We start from the raw sequence: 17,982 nt of genomic DNA, 5'->3' as shown, positions 1-17,982 counted from the left end.
TTTTAGGTACGGAATACAAGATCTGGATTCAAGATCCGGCCGAAATAATATTTTTCGCAATAAATTTATTAACAGTTTCAACTTATTAACATCTTTATAATGTAATAAATTACTTGCCAATTTAATTCGCGATTACTAGAATAATTTTAATTTATAGTCTGGAAAAACAATTCGTGCAGTTCTAAAAGACTACAATATGGTATATATGCAAATACATATATAGTGTATATTAGTGATTCAAGATTAAATTATTTAAAGCAATAAAGATCCAGCTTTGATCATAATAGGCATTTTTCTAGTATTGATTGTGTTTCTCACAATGCGATCTAAAATAAAAGATTCTTAATTTATTGTTGATATTATAAAGATATATAAAGATATATAAAGATATTATACCAATAAAAAAGCAGTATCATTTTAATTTTTAAATATCGATTTTCAATACATTTTTAAAAACAATTTTAAAGGAAATAATACCTTTTAAACAGAATAACAAACATTAAAAGGAATTGGTATTCCAAATCGAAAAAGCAATATCGTTTAAATTTTAAATATCGATTTTCAATAGATTTTTAAAAACAATTTTAAAGGAAATAATGTTTTAAACAGAATGACAAAATATTCTCTTTTATTTTTTTTTTTATAGTAAAGTGAAGAAAAATTTTTATAATAATAACAGATCTCTATAAATATCTCTATAAATTAACTAAATAAATTCGCGGGACTATAATTCTTTCTGTTTTATGAGACAAAACGATTTCGATCGTACAATATTAGATATAAGTATTGCTTTGAAATTTCCTAGAATTTTCCATGTTACGTTCAGATCTCACGATCCTTGCACGTCACTTCTTATGATAAATGTCGAACCATTTAAAAATCGTATCTTCGAGTCGAACGATGTGAATCGCAGTAGCGACAAGCAATGACGCGATCTGGAAACGGAGAGAGAAAGAAAGACGAATAAGTGTTTAAAAGAAGTTTCGTGAAAATGGAGAGCGAGATCGGTCTCTTTTCAGGCAATCGATATGGATCGCGGTAGAAAGCGAAACGATGAAAGGGTGCAATACTGAAGAAGAATCTTTCGCTCCTGAGAAGGCTCAATTTGTCGTCACAATTTCACGGGCATCGCGTGCCAAGAATGCCGCTGAAAGGTCGACTATTGTTTTTCAATCCGCTTCGTGTTACCTTCGGCGTCTTTATTAAATGGACAAAGATGGAGAGGGAACTTTCCTATCACGTCGATCAATTGCTTGAATGTAATTTATAGGGTTGCTTCAGATTATCCTGTCGCTATTATATATTACCTATTCTGCACACTCAACACCTATGCACTTACACAGTGAGAACAAGTGTGGGTAATTGGGCAATCATTCACCTCTGACTTATTTTGAAATTATCTTTAAGCACCTTTCTTTCAAAACTAATGGAAACGATGATGAAAATTGCAAAATTCATATCCTTTCAAAGAGGAAATTCGGAAAATTTTCCTTTTACTGTAGGCAAAAATAAGAAATTTCACAAAATGATTTCAATTTATCCGGGAATCATTTAAATCAATATTGCTATTAAAATAGAAGTAAAAATATTATATGTTTTTGTAGTTTTAATTTCGATGTTCTGATTGTGAGTGAAACCAGCATTATCATTACATTAAATGATGAAATACCACGAAGAGAGATCGGAAAAAATTATAAACATTTTCTTTCAGAGAGAGATTGAGAGACGTATGGAATTTAATGAAACAAAAAAAAAGACAGATCTGAAACGGTAGAGAAAGAGAGAAGAAACTAGAAGACGAAGAGAATGGGACAGTGTGATGGATGATACAAAAACAAGAAAAAGTAAGTTTGGTAGAGTAGATGTCGATTTTTCTTTCTTAAGCCTCTCTTTTCTTCAAGAAAAGGCTTTATTAACTTCGCGATAATTGGCCACGTTCGTAATTTGTGTTCGCGAAATGCTTATCCCTCTCTAACAATATTAATTCTCGAAGACCTATTGCGATAAGCTTTCTCTAACTCGGGATTTAATGAATCGAAGAAAGAACTCTGGACCGAGAAAGAAAGAATACTCTGTTGACCGAAAATTTCGGAAGATTTGTCGCTATCTATCGAGAAGATATAGATGTCACGGAGGAAATATTTGTTGTTTGATTTGTTTGTGTGAGATGCGAATCTTGATTTCGTTTCTTTGGTTCGGATGGTAACTTTCTGCTGGTACTTCTTTACTAACGTATACATTTTAAGTAAAGGATATAAAATAAAGAAGTTAAATTGTTTAAAGGATATAAATTTTAGTATTTTTAAGTTTTCTAAAGATTTTATTCAAGAAATTAATTTGTACAATTTTGTATAATTACGTTTCTTTTGCATATTTTAATAAATAAAGAAATGTTTCATGTCTTTGACTTACATTAATTTTTTTGCAAATTGCAAAAATGTTTTTTATGTCACGTATGTGCAATTTCTCGATCTTATAAACTTGAAGACAATGTTCGTCTGCTATACGCGTCGCTAATAATATTTTCTCGAAGTAACTTCCTCGCATTGATTTATGATTCTTTCGATCGTCTGGCAATTCCCACGAGGCCCACTAGCTTGTAACTTTTGCAAAGGGTTTCTTACCTCTACTCAATACTTAAAATGACCAGCAAAGTTTTAAAGGAAAAGTTATGAGAATATTCCACGTTTTTTTCCTTAAATTTTTCCCGACTTACACGTACCTTAAATTATTCAAACGTAGTTGGGTCTCGCAAACTCATGGCGATCGTCGTGATATATTCGATGAATCGTGATAAATCAGAAGATTTTTACGTAGAACTGAACATGAATTTCCGATTGAATTGTGACGTTTGGATGACTGTTCGCGGTTAAATTTTCTTTATCAATAATATAAACATTTATTAAATAATTTAATTTCTAGATCAATTTCAATTTTCTTCTCTCTCTAAATCTGTTACAATCTATATAAAGATATTTCTCGTATAATTATGCCGAATCATTTTAAAGATATTTTAGTCGTTTGACGAGAACAAGAATATCGATTGTGTAAATCATTTAAAGTGAAATTAAAGTGAATTTTCTTTGCAAATGAAGGAGAAGAATCTGATAATTTAATATATAACATCTTTCTTTTTTATTCTTGAAATTTTTTTACTGTTCAATTTTATTGTCTGATGATATTCAATATTTAGTTAATATTCATTATGAAAAAATGAATTAAAAGAATATATTTAATATGACTGGAAACTTTATGTAAATGAAACATAATTCAAAATGTACTCTAGAAATGAATGAATCGCTGTATTTACCAGGATAGAATCAGGCTGAATTACGATGCAAATTCTCATGCATCTCTATTAAAGCTAGAATTATTGTTCGTTATGATTATACGGCAATTATGACTCACCAACTATAGTCAGACGAACAGGATGACCAATGGGTGGAGTCGTGGATATTTGGCACTCGTAGATACCAGAATCCTTTCGCTGCGGATATCGTATTCTGAGAATCCATTCTTCTGTATGGAATTTGTGCATCGCTTCGAAACGTTGATCACTCGTGTAAGTATAAGTGCCGACTGTCAGCAAGTGAATGTCACGATGTCTCACCCATGAAACCTAAGGCAAATATCAAACATTGATTTATATTGTATAATTAATATTCAAAGAAACTATTTTTAAGATTAAAGGAAAAATATAAAGGATAAATAGGAGCGCAGTTAGGAAGCAAAATTGAATACATTTTTATTTTTAAATTTTTTATATAAGAAATATACGTAAATTGTCTATATGAATCTCCACGGTTATTAGTACTTAAATAATATATTTATAAGGCGATAAGATATAATTCGCAAACAATTAGAACTTTACAAGTTTGTACTTACTTAACTTACTTAACTTGTGCATTGAAGAGTATTTACATCTAGACTCAAAACATTTGCAGCTAACTTTATTGATAAGTATGTTCCAATTGTTTGTAAAAAAATAAAATAAAAATTTATCTCCGTATAAATATATTATTTTTACATTAATAACCGCGAAAGTTCCATAGGTGAATGTACTTATTTATTTTATTTTTGGAGCAGCAAATTATTATTTTAATAATTAATCAAACAATAAGAAGATAACCTTAAATGTTTAAAGTTATTTAAACATCTTCGAAAATGTCAAAAAATTTTTATTATTTTATTTTATTATTTTAATTTTATATATATAATAATTTAGATATTTCCTCTTCGTTTAGCTCCTCTTCAAACTACTTTCAATGAAAATACGATATAGATAATATCTATTTTTACATATTAGGTGTAATAAAAAGAAATTATTTTTGCATGAAATTGAATGGAAAAATAATGGATTTCTTTTTATTACACCTAATATTTCTAGTTTTTCGATTTCCAAATATAAGTAAAAGCAACTTATTAATCAAATATATTTTATATTCATTTATAGCATCAAAAAAGAGATTGAATTGTGATAATGTGTAAGTGTTTTCGTCATAAATCAGTAGTTAAGAAAAGATATGACAAAAATATATCGGTTCCTGTAATCTAAATGCAGAAATCTTGAGTTACCGAGCGTTGCGCGTATTGCTAACTATCACCGCTCCTCACGCCCTGTTGCTCATAAGATTGGACGATAAAACTTTATACTCTCCCTTTTCTTAGCCCCGAGAATTTACGAGTGCAGTAGATTCGCCGCAGCTGGAATACTTCATGTCTTTGTTTAATGCTATATAACCCCGTGATGTATGACTACAATCTCGGCGCAACGACGATTCTCGTACTTTGCAATTATTTATAGGCGAATAGGCATAGCAAATTTGTTCACTTAACTTCTTTTAGAAATTATGGAACAGAAAACGAATAGGCATGATATATATGTATTTTAACATAATATCGTTAAATTTTTTTTTAACGATATTATGTTAAATTTTTTTTTAAACTACATTATTAAAAATATCTGATAATATCGTGAATACAAAGTATTGATCGCTAGAATTATATCGTTATATCAGTATGATAGCGATGACATGATAAATATTATAGACAGGATGTAAAATGACAATCAAGTTCGAATAGTGCTGAGAAATTCTTCAAGCTGTTAATTACAGAAGAATCCAACCGATTCGGAGCCGTAATAATATTCATACATAATTTATGTAATTTCTTCACGTGTTGGAAATTACATTATACTGACGAATTTGGCGCTTTAATAATTTCAATGGTTTTTGTTACTTTAACAGATTACATTAGTCTACACACTGTACGAAAAGCTCATCCATGATTCATACGCGATTTCGCGAAAATCGTTAAACTGTATCTGTATGCTATAATATTTTATTTACCAATGGTAAATTGGAAACAATATCATTAACTGATTCGTTTTAGCCAAGCGTTTATTTATGCAAAAATAACAATGGAGAAACGATAATTTTAATTAATTAACCTTATGTCTGTGAACTCAGATATTGTATATACCAATTCATTCAATGATTCATTTAATACTCGGTAATCTGTCTACCTTTGTTTTAATGTCTGCATTCAAAACAAAATCTTGTTTCATAGTATTGTTATAAAGGATAATTAATGTAAGTTGTAGTGCAAGCGAATCCCTTTCTAAACATAGAACAGAAACAAAAAAATCAACAGAAGCTTTGTTATTTTATGAAAATGATGCACAATACGATATTCTATATTGCGTTATAATATGTTGTTTTGCATAATATATTATACGTAAATCAACAACAAACATGTGCAACAACATATTGTTGATCGATTGCAGGGCAAAACTTACGACGTGCATTTACGCTCGAGTATTATCAGAAATATAAACTGCTAGAGCTTCCTATTGTCGATCTAATGCGATTGCCGCTCGAGTATACCGGCGTTGTTAAAATATACGTTTCACAAAAAGAAGACATCATCTGTCCAGTATACTCGTGGGAAACTTTTTTTGCATAATAAAATTCACGATATGCGCGCAAGAGAAAAAAAACACGGTCGTGCATAGCTTCGGCAGAAATATGCGAGTGGATAAAACTCAAGAACGCACTATGACTGCCATAATGGCGATTGCTGCTCTTCCTTTTTCAAATCTTTTTGCATACGCAAGACCGAGTTTTATAGTTAATATCACCTCGAGAAAGAGTGGCGCTTATTCTTATCCGCCAGAGGCGCAACTTTTTCATGTAACTTCTCGTTTTCGGCTTTTTTATATTTCTGCACTTTCACTAAAAGTCAGAGACTGTGCATAATTTTGTTCGAGCAATTCCATTGACGTTCTCTCGCAATATTAATACATATACATATACGAACACATGTATATATTCAGATAGCGAGATATTAATATGCAATAATACAGCATTATCATTATCACCATAATGGAGTGTTAATTATCATGATTGAAGCTTCATTATCGCATGCATCTCTACAGATAAATGCATAATGTCAACGAAATGTATTAGACGGTACATACGTAGCCACGGCTGACATAAACGCAAAGATCGACCTTTGCATAGAAATGAGACTCTGGGATTAAAACTGTGACCTCCCGACCGAATCTGCATGAAGACATAGTCTGACAAAGATCGTCCTTTTCTACTTAACCGCTACGCTAATCCCCGAGTAGTGCCGTGAACCGTTAATGCTAGAAATCGAGGACGCCCGGAGGTCCCAGAGTGGAAGATAAATTCCCCAAGGGCCGTGTCCGCCTTCGAGTTAATTTACCGACCTACTCGAAACACTGATTTAACCGTCGAGGTGAAAAAAATTGTCTTACGGACCGGTACGAGCGGAACCGATTTAACTTAATCGACAATGGAGGTCTGAGTTAGGATGAAATTGAAATCTTGATGATCGCGATACCGCAATAGCGACGATAATTACATAACTGGAATAATAGACATGGAATTTTTGTTCCTGGTTAATTTATGAGAGATCTCGCTATTTTCTCTTTTCTCGCTTTTTGATGTAAACATCGTTATTTGCGACATTCGTTATTTGCACCTTTAAATTCTTTGAGGTGGAATCTCATTTTAAAGAGTGAAAATTGAGCCAGTCCTGAAAAAGAATGATTCAATTTTCAATCTTTAAGAGTAAAATTTTACTCTTCGGAGTGAGATTCATTTTAAAAGTTTTAGAGAATACATTTTCATTATGCGACTCATTGAGTCGCATAATCCCGCAACAAAGAGACGTAGTTTCACGCGACATTTCGAAAATGTCGACGCCGCTTGTCTTGGTTCATCGCTCCTGAGTTTGGTGCATTATTCGGGCAAGCCTATCTCGCGTGTTTGTGGCTCGTCGGTTCTTGTTCCCCTGCCAATATCCCGTGTCAAAATCTGAATTGCTACTTGTAAGGCTTAAGATTTGCTTGGAATACGTAATTCTGTGACAAGCGAATCGGAAATTTTAACATGAAATGAAATTTATCGAATGAATTTCTCGACTATTGTGCGCGATAAAATTTAATTTCATTTCTTTTTGTCAACCATTTATTCCTATTTATAATATAAATACTAAAAATTTAAGCACCTGTAAAAAAAAGATATTTTAAACTCACCGTTCTATTTCCGATGTTCTTCACTCTGCACGCCAGTTGAACAGTTTCTCCAGCCAAACCAGTGACGTTGGACGGCATTGTGGTGTCAAAGTATGAATCAATTTCCGCTGTTGTGCGTTCTTGAAAGGTATCCGCCATAAAAACATGCGATTCGTACGCGATGCTCTCTGGAAAAACTATTCCATCAATCAATTTTCAACTTTCAATCAATAAAGATATTTTCGCAAACATATTGAAAATCGTATTTTGTATAAACACAGAAATTATCACATGAGTATGATTCTAATAGCTAAAACAATTAGTAATAATGTAAGAGTATATTTATTATTGCACATTCAGATATTACGAATAAAATTATAAAAAATATTTCATCTAAATATTCCATTTAAATTCTTTTCATTGAAATCTTTTCACCCATATCATGAATCATCATTTTGCGGAATATATGATCTGCCGAGTAATGAAAGAAAAAACTACTTTAGATTGAGCACTGCTCTGCAGTCAGTTTCAGGAGTGCGTGCATCCGACCGTTTATCTCGGTAATTTTAAATAGAGAAATATGGAGACGATGGAACCATCAGTACGTCAGATCTATACGAACGGCCACCTCGTGCAAGCAGCGAAGCTTCGAAAGTACATCGTCGAATAGGTCATACATATCCTGCTCCGCTGCAGCAAATGCAATCTCGTTCGGAGATATATCTCTCGTGTTCGCAGATCGTGAGAGCGCGATGTGCCGTGGAGACTCATACGTGCGTGGCGGAAAAGCGAAGTCATGTCTATTTGCATAGAAGACGTGCAAGTGGACTTAGTGGCTTGCTGCGTCGTGTGATTACCATTCAAATCACGATTTTCCCCGGTGGAAATAGTTTGATGGTATTGCGAACTACTATTTGCACCGATCGAAACCGCCTGGATTTGCACCTTTTAAAGTGGATTTCAGCTGATTTCGTTTCGGTAGACGATAAGAATCATAGTGGTATGTTCTTTCAACCTGCCAGCTTTAAAATTCACGCCCGAGATTTCATCCTCTTATATGCATGATATGTGAATTAATGAAACTGCCAATCCATTGCACTGAACATCGCCTAATGTTAATTTTTATTAGTTTAATTTTCTTTTTTACTACAAATATAATTTTTTATTACAAGTACAATTACATTGCATTAAAATGTAGCGAGCTAATTGAAGATGTGTTATTACATCAAGCAACTCGTATTTAACTGAACTTTTATTTTTTTACTATTATGTTAAACGAACTTGTAATATAAATGAGATGTTAAATTAATCCCCATCAGCAATAAAATTTTCACTCTTTGTCTGCAATTTCTTTTCGATGCAGATTTCAATGCAGATTTTTTTATATTGTTCTAAACTGTATAAAAATTTGAAAAATTCCTATATATTTGTAAAAGCTTTAATAACGAATTTTTACTATAATTATAGAAATTGGATTATAAGTGTATGCAGAAGTTTTAGTCTTTTTTTTACGTTCTGGTATAATTATAGTATGTTAAATTCAAATAATTAATTTGAATAAAATAAATTCAAAATATGTTTCATATATTTGTAAGACTGATATCAGATTATTTGAAATTTATATTTTATAATTTATATTTAATAATTTAATGATGCTCATAATATTATAAAATAACGGTGAACATGATGAGCAACAAAAAGTTTTATATTTGACATTATATTCCGTATGAATTCCAATAAGAAAGAAAAATAACAATTTCTGAAACAATTTCTTGGCTCTATTCTTGGCGAAGGTAATGTAATGTATCTCACAATACATGCAAATACTAGTTTTATCATTTTAAAGACAGTAATGTTGATATGAAGATCCTTTTGTGATTTGTTGAGATATGAAAAGTGATCTATTAAAAGACTCCCTTCAATCGGATAAACCTGTTAATGTCAATTGTCATCAATTAAATAATTTGTTAAAAAAAAAAAATAGAAAAATATTTACGCGTAAATATTTTTCTATTTTAAATAAAAGAAAAATTAAAAAAAAGACCAAAATTTCTGCATACACTTAACATTTTATTTATTTTTTACAGATTTAAATTTATCTAAAAAATTCACAATAAAAAAATCGACTGTGCATTTAAAGCCTCACATTACTGGCGGAGAGTTAAGAACTATGTATCGCTAAGGTATATTTTTACTCGATAAATTTAGTGTAAGGAACTATGCAAGGGTTAAGAAGGTTTGCTTCCAAACCATTTATCGTTGCGCGCGTCGCTATCCCATTACCGTAGTACGCTTTAAATATACCGTAGAAGCAGGCGTTTCTCGTTCGCGTGCTTGTTCGTGGCGGAACAATCTTTTTTCCTTGGCACAGCAACAGTTTAATCGGCGCGATGTCTCGTACTTTAATGCAATATACGTTGCCCGAAGCTGTTAAACCGTTAATAAACGATACGGTCGGTTGAAAGCACGGTCTTTCTCCTGTCGGCGCGAACACCACGCCCGACTTTGATAAAGTGATAACGATTCCACGGTCTGTATCCTTTAGGTCGTAGACCGGAGGGAGAAATAGAACGAGATGAATTTTGCGAGATGAAAGGCCCAACTGAACAAGGGAGGCCGAACAGGGCACCCTCGCTTAAGCTATTTACTGTAATAAGCTTGGTGAACCCTCAAGAGAGAAAGGGTCCTATGAAATTCGCAAATTAACTTCTTCCATTCCTAAGTTGTCTGACAAGAGCCAAGGTTTAGCAAGCACTAGTTAAATTATTAGTATTTCTCTTGTCCGTTTTGAGATACTGCAGAAGTATGTCACTTATATATATATATATATATATATATATATATATATATATATATATATATATATATATATATATATATATATATATATATATATATATATATATATATATATATATATATATATATATATATATATATATATATATATATATATATATATATATATATATATATATATATATATATATATATATATATATATATATATATATATATATATATATATATATATATATATATATATATATATATATATATATATATATATATATATATATATATATATATATATATATATATATATATATATATATATATATATATATATATATATATATATATATATATATATATATATATATATATATATATATATATATATATATATATATATCCTTTCAAAGAAGCTTTTTGATACTCTTGTCAGTTATCAATCACTTTTTAAGCAGCAAATTCTTCAATATAATGATCACACTTTATAATTTTATACTTTTGAAAATAGATAATATCAGCTATCGAAAATCATTTTTGAATAGTAAATTTTTCAATATGATGGTCATCTGTATACTTTAGAAAATAGATAATCGTAGTGTATAATAATATTTAAATTTAACGTTAAAAGAAAAGTTAAAGTTCAGGAAGAGAAGCATCGAAATTATTATTTAGAAAACTGCATTCTCATAAATCGTTATCATTGATCCACATCTTGCGCATTTCCGTGAAACGTGACTCTTCGCGTTGCCAAGTCCTTCGCGACATAAGAAAATTTTGATCACATAGTTCGTTGGAAAGATTTGAAGAGTACTGTCGAATGGAAAGGTCGGCACTCAAGTATCTCGCCTTGAAAAGTTTAGAAACGTCGTTCGTCATTGTATATGTATATATCTATATCTTCAGCAGAAATATTACTGGTAGGTAAACTGTCGCATGTCGTCTGGTGCGGCAAAAATCGCAGAGAGATTTTCTAGCCGGAAAAGTCGCACGTAATCGGAATAATATTCGTGTCGTTGTTCAAACAACCGGAACTATTCCTGACTGAGATGGGGACGAATGAAGGAGAAAAATGGTCGAGTGAGAAAATAAAGTGAAGTCGGGAAAGCCGACAGTATTCTCATGTATGTATCTTCAAGAAGAGAAAGAAAAGGAGAAAGAAGGAAATCGTTGGAAGACATATGTCGCGAGAATTCTTGCGCGAGTCGGTATGTGGTTGAAAATTTCGCGGAAATGGATGTATCGGTGCCGGGCTGCCGCGACGTTGACGATCAGGATCGACGGATGCGCGCAGTACTCGTTCCTCTTGGATTTTCGATGCATGCGGAATGCACCGGAGGCGAAACATTATTTACATCTTATGCGAATGTTGGCAACTTCACGGATTGGAACTCCTCGATGCGCTTTGGCTGTAACGTTTCGTGAGAAACTCCTGCCTTCAGAAAGAGAAGTCACGACTCACTACCGAATGTGGAGAACGTTCTCTACCTGCATGAGATAGCTCTCGTCGTGAAACATATTGGCGCGGCTTCGTTATTCGAGCAAGGCAAGTTATATCTGGCCGAAACTAAATTTACTGATACGTTAAAGCTGTGAAATTTAAATTACATGTATAAATACATGTATAAATTGTATATGTATAACATGCTAACATGAACCGTATGTTGTAATCACTGCATTCGCAATAATCAAGCCGAGATGAAAGGACGTCACATTTAATACTATAATTTAATGGAATAATTTTCATATTGCAAAGCAGAATTTTGCTGTAGTAAACTACTTTTGCTTTCTGTGCATTATAAAATTTAAAGTAATATTTTGCAAAAAGGAAAATAGCTCCCTTTGCAATATTCTCATAATAGCTAACAGTGCTGGTCTGCAATAATATTCGCTTCTTTAAAGCATGCTCGGCACGTTCGACTGGAAAATGTAGCAAGGTAAAAAAATTGAGAGATATAACAAAGAGAAGTAAAAGAAATATAATATATTATATGTGATAACACAAACCGTAGAAATCAAAATCTTAAACGTTCTAGCTGGAACTTAATGCTTGTATAATTCTTATGTGAATTTATGTACTACGTATGTAGTATCCCAAAAACGCTGAAATGATATTTTAGTCTTGAAACGGTCTCTACTAAACCATCGCAGTATTATCACGAGTTAAATTGATTAGCAATTTAATACATTTTTGATGCTTATTCGCATCTTCGAAAGGATCTTAATAATTGAATGACATATTAAAATCTGTAAATAATTAATTCTTATTGCGGAAAATATTATCTCGGCCGGGAATCGAACTCTCTTTTCATTCCGTGCGAGTATTTCCTAAGCCTTTAGACTATCGAGGCCTTAGTAATAAAAAAGAAATATAAGCGTAAAATGAAATATTTACTAATTACATATTTTTATTTACAGCTGAATCTTCGATCTGTTTTTAATGCCTCATTTGTACATTTGTATTTGGTATACTTTAAAAGCTTTTTCTTTTATCCATTATATTGTATTATGAATAATTAGTGCTTTGATAATCAACATTAATTATAACAATTTATTTAAACATAAAATTATTTATAAATTATTTATAAATATAAAATAAAATTTACTGATTAAATTTTATAAATTTTAATTTCATTTTTAGAAAGTTTTTAATCTACCATTTAAATTCTTGGTGAATAATTTTTGATATTAAATATGGTAGAAAAGATTTCGTAAAAAAGTATCTCTCATACGTGCTTTGTCTTGAAAAAGAGACTACCCTCGGAGGAAGTCGTAAGACGACTGGAAAGATCTCATGGGAATAATATCCACCCCTCGTTGTTCAAACTGGAATGAGAGGTTGGGTGAAGATAGGAATGGTTGAAAAAAGAAGCAAGAAACGAAAGGCAAAATGGAGAAGTCAGAGATGTGCAGCTTCGGGTACAATAGAACGTCATCTACGAAAATGTTAGCAAAACGTACATCGAATGTTCTGCGGCGAAGTACGACATATTGGGAGAAAACGTCCTTTCAAGATGCTTAAAAAAGATTATGAAGCTTATAACAACTATATGGATGGATATAATAATACCTTATATCATAAATATTCATTTTAAATATTAATTTTAGCAACAATATAAATGAAATTAACAAAGTTACTAATATATGTTATATCTCATTAGTGGATATTTTATTTTATTTCAATCATATCATTATAAAATGGAGTAAAAATCATTATCATCACATATCATTATATATTAATTTTTTAAAAATATTTTAAAGTAATGTATCAAACTGTTTCAAATTTAAAAAATTTATTAAAAAGCAATAAGGCAAAGAGATTCAATTATTATAATAAGGTAAATTGGGGGAAGATGGCACAAAGGGAAAGACATCACTTTATATTTTTGTCATAGAATATATATTGGCCATTCTGACTGAATAGTATGTAGTAGAAATATGTACACAATGGCGCAATTATCAAAAAGTTCTTGCCAATTGAGTTGGAAAATATTTAACAAAAATGTAGGTCATGAAATATGCTCTTTGTAATATTTGATATGCTACTAGCTAAATTTTTGTACTTCGATGTTTATCGTAAACAAACAAATGATATATGATTTAACCAAACAAATAATATATGATTTTGATCGATATTTCCTAGTAATCGTGTGCTAATATAGATTATAATTTGTAGTATATGTGTAAAAGTTGCAATTAAATATAATATTCCTCTTATACTTAGGCATAAGATGACAGTAAATATAAAACATAATTTTTTCTGCTTGAAACCGTCATTAAAATGACTTTATTAAAATGTTAGATGTTTTATATAATTTTAAAATATTAAGTTAATGAAATGCTGTTTAAACGAATAAAAAAAGTATGTCCAACTTATTTCCTAAATTATTCTCTTATATTTTCTCAATTTATGTTTTATTATATCTTTAAGCTTAAATTCTTGATTATGGATACTACTATAATTAAGTAAAATATGCATATTTATATTGCATTACTCTATTTAATTGCTTCTCCCATAGAAGATGGCATCTTATATATATATAGGGGGAAGATGTTCACTTTTACAGGGTATGACATATCAATTTTTTTTCAATAATATGGAATATCAAATTCTTTTTTAATTTAATTTAATTCGTTAATTTGTATAAACAAAAAGAGATTTCTAGAATGTAAATAATATTTCTTCGTAGGTTAACTCAATAACATTAAGAGGTTATTCAAGAATAAAGGCTTAAGTATGGCATTTTTTCCGATTTACCTTGATGAGATTTAAAATATACATTTTAATCGTTTTTTAGAGTACAGGATTACTTTAGTATTGTTCATGAAACTTAAATGGATTGCATATAGTCGGCTAGCGACGATCTGTGAACTACTTGGTAGGCTATATCATGAAAGATTATCGAGAAAGAAGAAACTGTCGTTGGAAGAAGTCGTTGAACGACTTGGCGGGCCGCTCGGGAATAACGTTCCTTCTTCTACAGTGCCGGTAGGGAAAAGTGCAACTAGACAGAAAAGTCGTGAAAGGTCTCAAGGTAAGGATACGGGAATGTCCGGGATGTATGTACGTACATACGTCGAAAACCTCGAAAAGTACAGCAGAAATTCTGTGAAAACAGACGTCGACGATCGAGGTTGATGGATGCATCCTCTTTCTCTTCCATTCCAATAGTGCATTTTAGGGCTCGCAGCGAGCCCGAGAGTCTAGGTGCATGAGAAGAATGCATCGCAAGTGAATGCCACTTGCGAGTCTCGCGCGATTCTACCTCAGTGACATAGTGAATATCGGCTCTTCTCCTCCGTAAAATACGCTCGAGTTACTCCCACGATGGCGCGGTGCCGCATACGTGGCAAACATAATAGAATTTTTGATTTCTGAAACGAGAGGAGGGATTTTGTCAGAACGCTTTGTCAGAGATTTTGAAATTTTTCAAGTCAACGCTCGCGAGATACGTAGATCGAGTTTACAAGGAACTGTATGACATGAAACAGCAAGAGTGCAACGTTGTATAAGTGTGTTCGCATTTCAAGCGTATAATTATCTTATTCTATACTCGAAATTGTAACAAGGAAAAGATTTGCTGAGGTATTTAAAAATTTATCTAGATGCAGATGTTCTGAAAAGATTCTTGTTAGATCATTAAAATAATTAGAATTCAAGCTGGTTGCTAAAATGTTAAAATTTTTTGCAGCAGTGTTCATCATACTCGAGATTCTTACATAATTATTTTGATGGTCCAACGAAATTTTCAGGTCTGTATTTAGCGAAATTTTTACATACTTTAGTATAATAATTCTTCTCCCGCGAATAGTTCCTAATGAATTCTTTTATTCATTTAATTCGTAAATCTTGTTTAGGGTAACAGAGTTAATGTAATACAAATATATACGAGTGATGAATGAAGAGTGACATTATTACGAAGAGACTGGTTCGTTGTCAATTAATGTGTGTGCGCGAAATTGCACTATGATATTCCGCTATGGAATTTCATTAGACTTTCAGCAAGGTATGCGTAATATTGGTACGGAAGACATATTGGAGAAATCATTTAGATATCTTCTTATTCTAAAGCGCTTAAAAATCATTTAGATCATTTTAAATCATATCTTCCATTTTAAAGCATCCTTGGCAATGGAAATTGCTTTTGATTAATTCAAGGATATTATAAATATCCTTTGTTTATGAAAAATCACGTAAAAATATATGGAACTCTATTTTCTCAAAGTTATTTTTTTATCGACATACTGTGGGTACTTTGCTCCAATAGAAAGAAAAAAATTCTTAAAAAAAAATAGCGGAGCTATTTCAACCATTCTTCTCACGGTTTCTCAAAATACAGTTTCAATAAAGTTTCTCCAGAGCAACAACATCGAGAATCGATACGTTCTTTCCAATGTCGAACGCCAGTGGCGATCTAATTTTGTCTTCGTCGTGCTATGATCGCTTTCGAATTCGAGTCTTGCGGATATTATTATAATCCCCATATCGGGGTATTGTCCGATGTTCAGTTGCAGGGCATTGGAACACATTTAGATGTTTTAGATGTTTGTCCTTTCCATGTGTGCGAGTGTCTACAAATAATCACACTGCAATATTAAGATCGACCATATATCGATGCGATAATGCACCATCATCGTCATCGTCCTTCTCGTTGTCGTCATTGTCATCTTTGTCGCCGTCATTACTGCTATTACCATTTTCGTTGTCGTTCTTGCTTGCAACAGCGTTCGAAGCAACTGACATCGTCTACAGCTCTTCGCTATTTCCTGCAGTCCGCTACTGTCGTATTGAGTAGCAGTAAAATGCAAATAGTCTGGTGTAAATGTGCCGGGATAGCTTGCAACGTGCGTCGGCTGTTTACGAAACCGCGCACTTACGTTCGGTTCTCTCTGGCTGAAAATACCGACGCGGCAAGCTGATAGCTCGCGTTTTACATCGCGAACTTTTCTACGTAGCTCGGCGAATTTTATCCAGCTGTTAAGGACACCCGGAATCGCGAGAGATGTGAGTGGTGCTTGGCGAAATTTCAAGCAGCAGTTCCTGCTACTCCTGTAGCTTCTCGAATGCAATTGATGGAAGAGCGTCGCAAAGCAGATCACAATTTTCAGTCATCAAACTGTATAGATTCATATCACATAGCGTATTTCTTTCATAATTCTCTCTTTGCACAAAACTTCAATGTTAAAACTTTGTACGATCATATATATCTATAATATATAGATACGATTTATGTGCACTCCGTTGCGCGCAAAATAACGGCAATGTTATCCGTTGCGACATTATTTCCTTCTTTCTCCTTCATTTACAACGAACAAGATATTACCGTCGAAATATTATCCTTTGCACATTTTTGAGAAGAGAGAGAAGGAAATAACACGCGGGGAACAGATAAAAAGCAATGGCCTGATGGAGCATGTAGATATGTCGATAAATGCGTTGCATTTCTACTCTGCTTCTTTGTTTTTCATTCTAGTCGAACACAGTGGGCAGCCGTTTTGGATTTAACCTAGTTTTACGAGGAAAAGCGCAATGCCCAGAGTCACTAAGGAATTCTATGGCGAGAATATAGTTATGATAAAAGACATTGACTATGGAAGACAACGGGATGATTATAAAATAATTTCATTTCTCTCGCATAACTTTGAACATTTTTAAAGCAAGGTGTGCATATAAGGTGCCCCGGATAAATGTTATTTTTTGATCAATTTAAGATGATTTTTCCTAAGTCATATAATTTATGAATAATTAGTATTATTTCTCAAAATTTTCATTAATAACATTATTATATACAAACATCATATCTTTTTTAAGGACGTTCTCTGACTTGGTTGTACTCAATCTAATTTTTTTTAGTGCTTATCATTATGCAAATTTTTATGAAAATTTATTTCACTTTTATATATAATAGTATAAGATATTCGATGTTTATACAAGTTTTTTTATACAATATAAAATGATTCCTTCGTTGTCGCCGCCAAAAAAAGAGTCGTTTTTCGCAGTCAAAAAAAGGATGACTTTGCTACTTACTTTGCTCAATGATTACTTAAAAACGAATACCGGAAATTATGTTCAGACACATTTCATATTATTCCTTATGACATCAAGTTTTGTCTCATTGTTTCAAAAAATTGTTGAGAAAAACTTT

At 31.9% G+C, this 17,982-nt stretch overlaps 1 protein-coding gene across 1 annotated transcript in view; it reads right to left on the bottom strand.

Moving 5' to 3' along the window:
* The window catches only part of LOC108691513 (Down syndrome cell adhesion molecule homolog), an 86,884-nt gene that overhangs the window by 20,602 nt on the left and 48,300 nt on the right, over positions 1–17,982 (bottom strand). Inside the window, exons 2-3 of the mRNA XM_018199286.1 lie at positions 7,565–7,740; positions 3,409–3,619 (exon numbers count right to left, since the gene is read on the bottom strand). Coding sequence (XP_018054775.1) covers positions 3,409–3,619; positions 7,565–7,740 — 387 coding nt within the window. The remainder of the gene's footprint in view (positions 1–3,408; positions 3,620–7,564; positions 7,741–17,982) is intronic.

Source organism: Atta colombica, unplaced genomic scaffold (assembly GCF_001594045.1).
Source record: "Atta colombica isolate Treedump-2 unplaced genomic scaffold, Acol1.0 scaffold47, whole genome shotgun sequence".
Classification (NCBI taxonomy): domain Eukaryota; kingdom Metazoa; phylum Arthropoda; class Insecta; order Hymenoptera; family Formicidae; genus Atta; species Atta colombica.
Note: the sequence above shows the minus strand (reverse complement) of the source record. Positions and strands in the feature narration are given on the sequence as shown.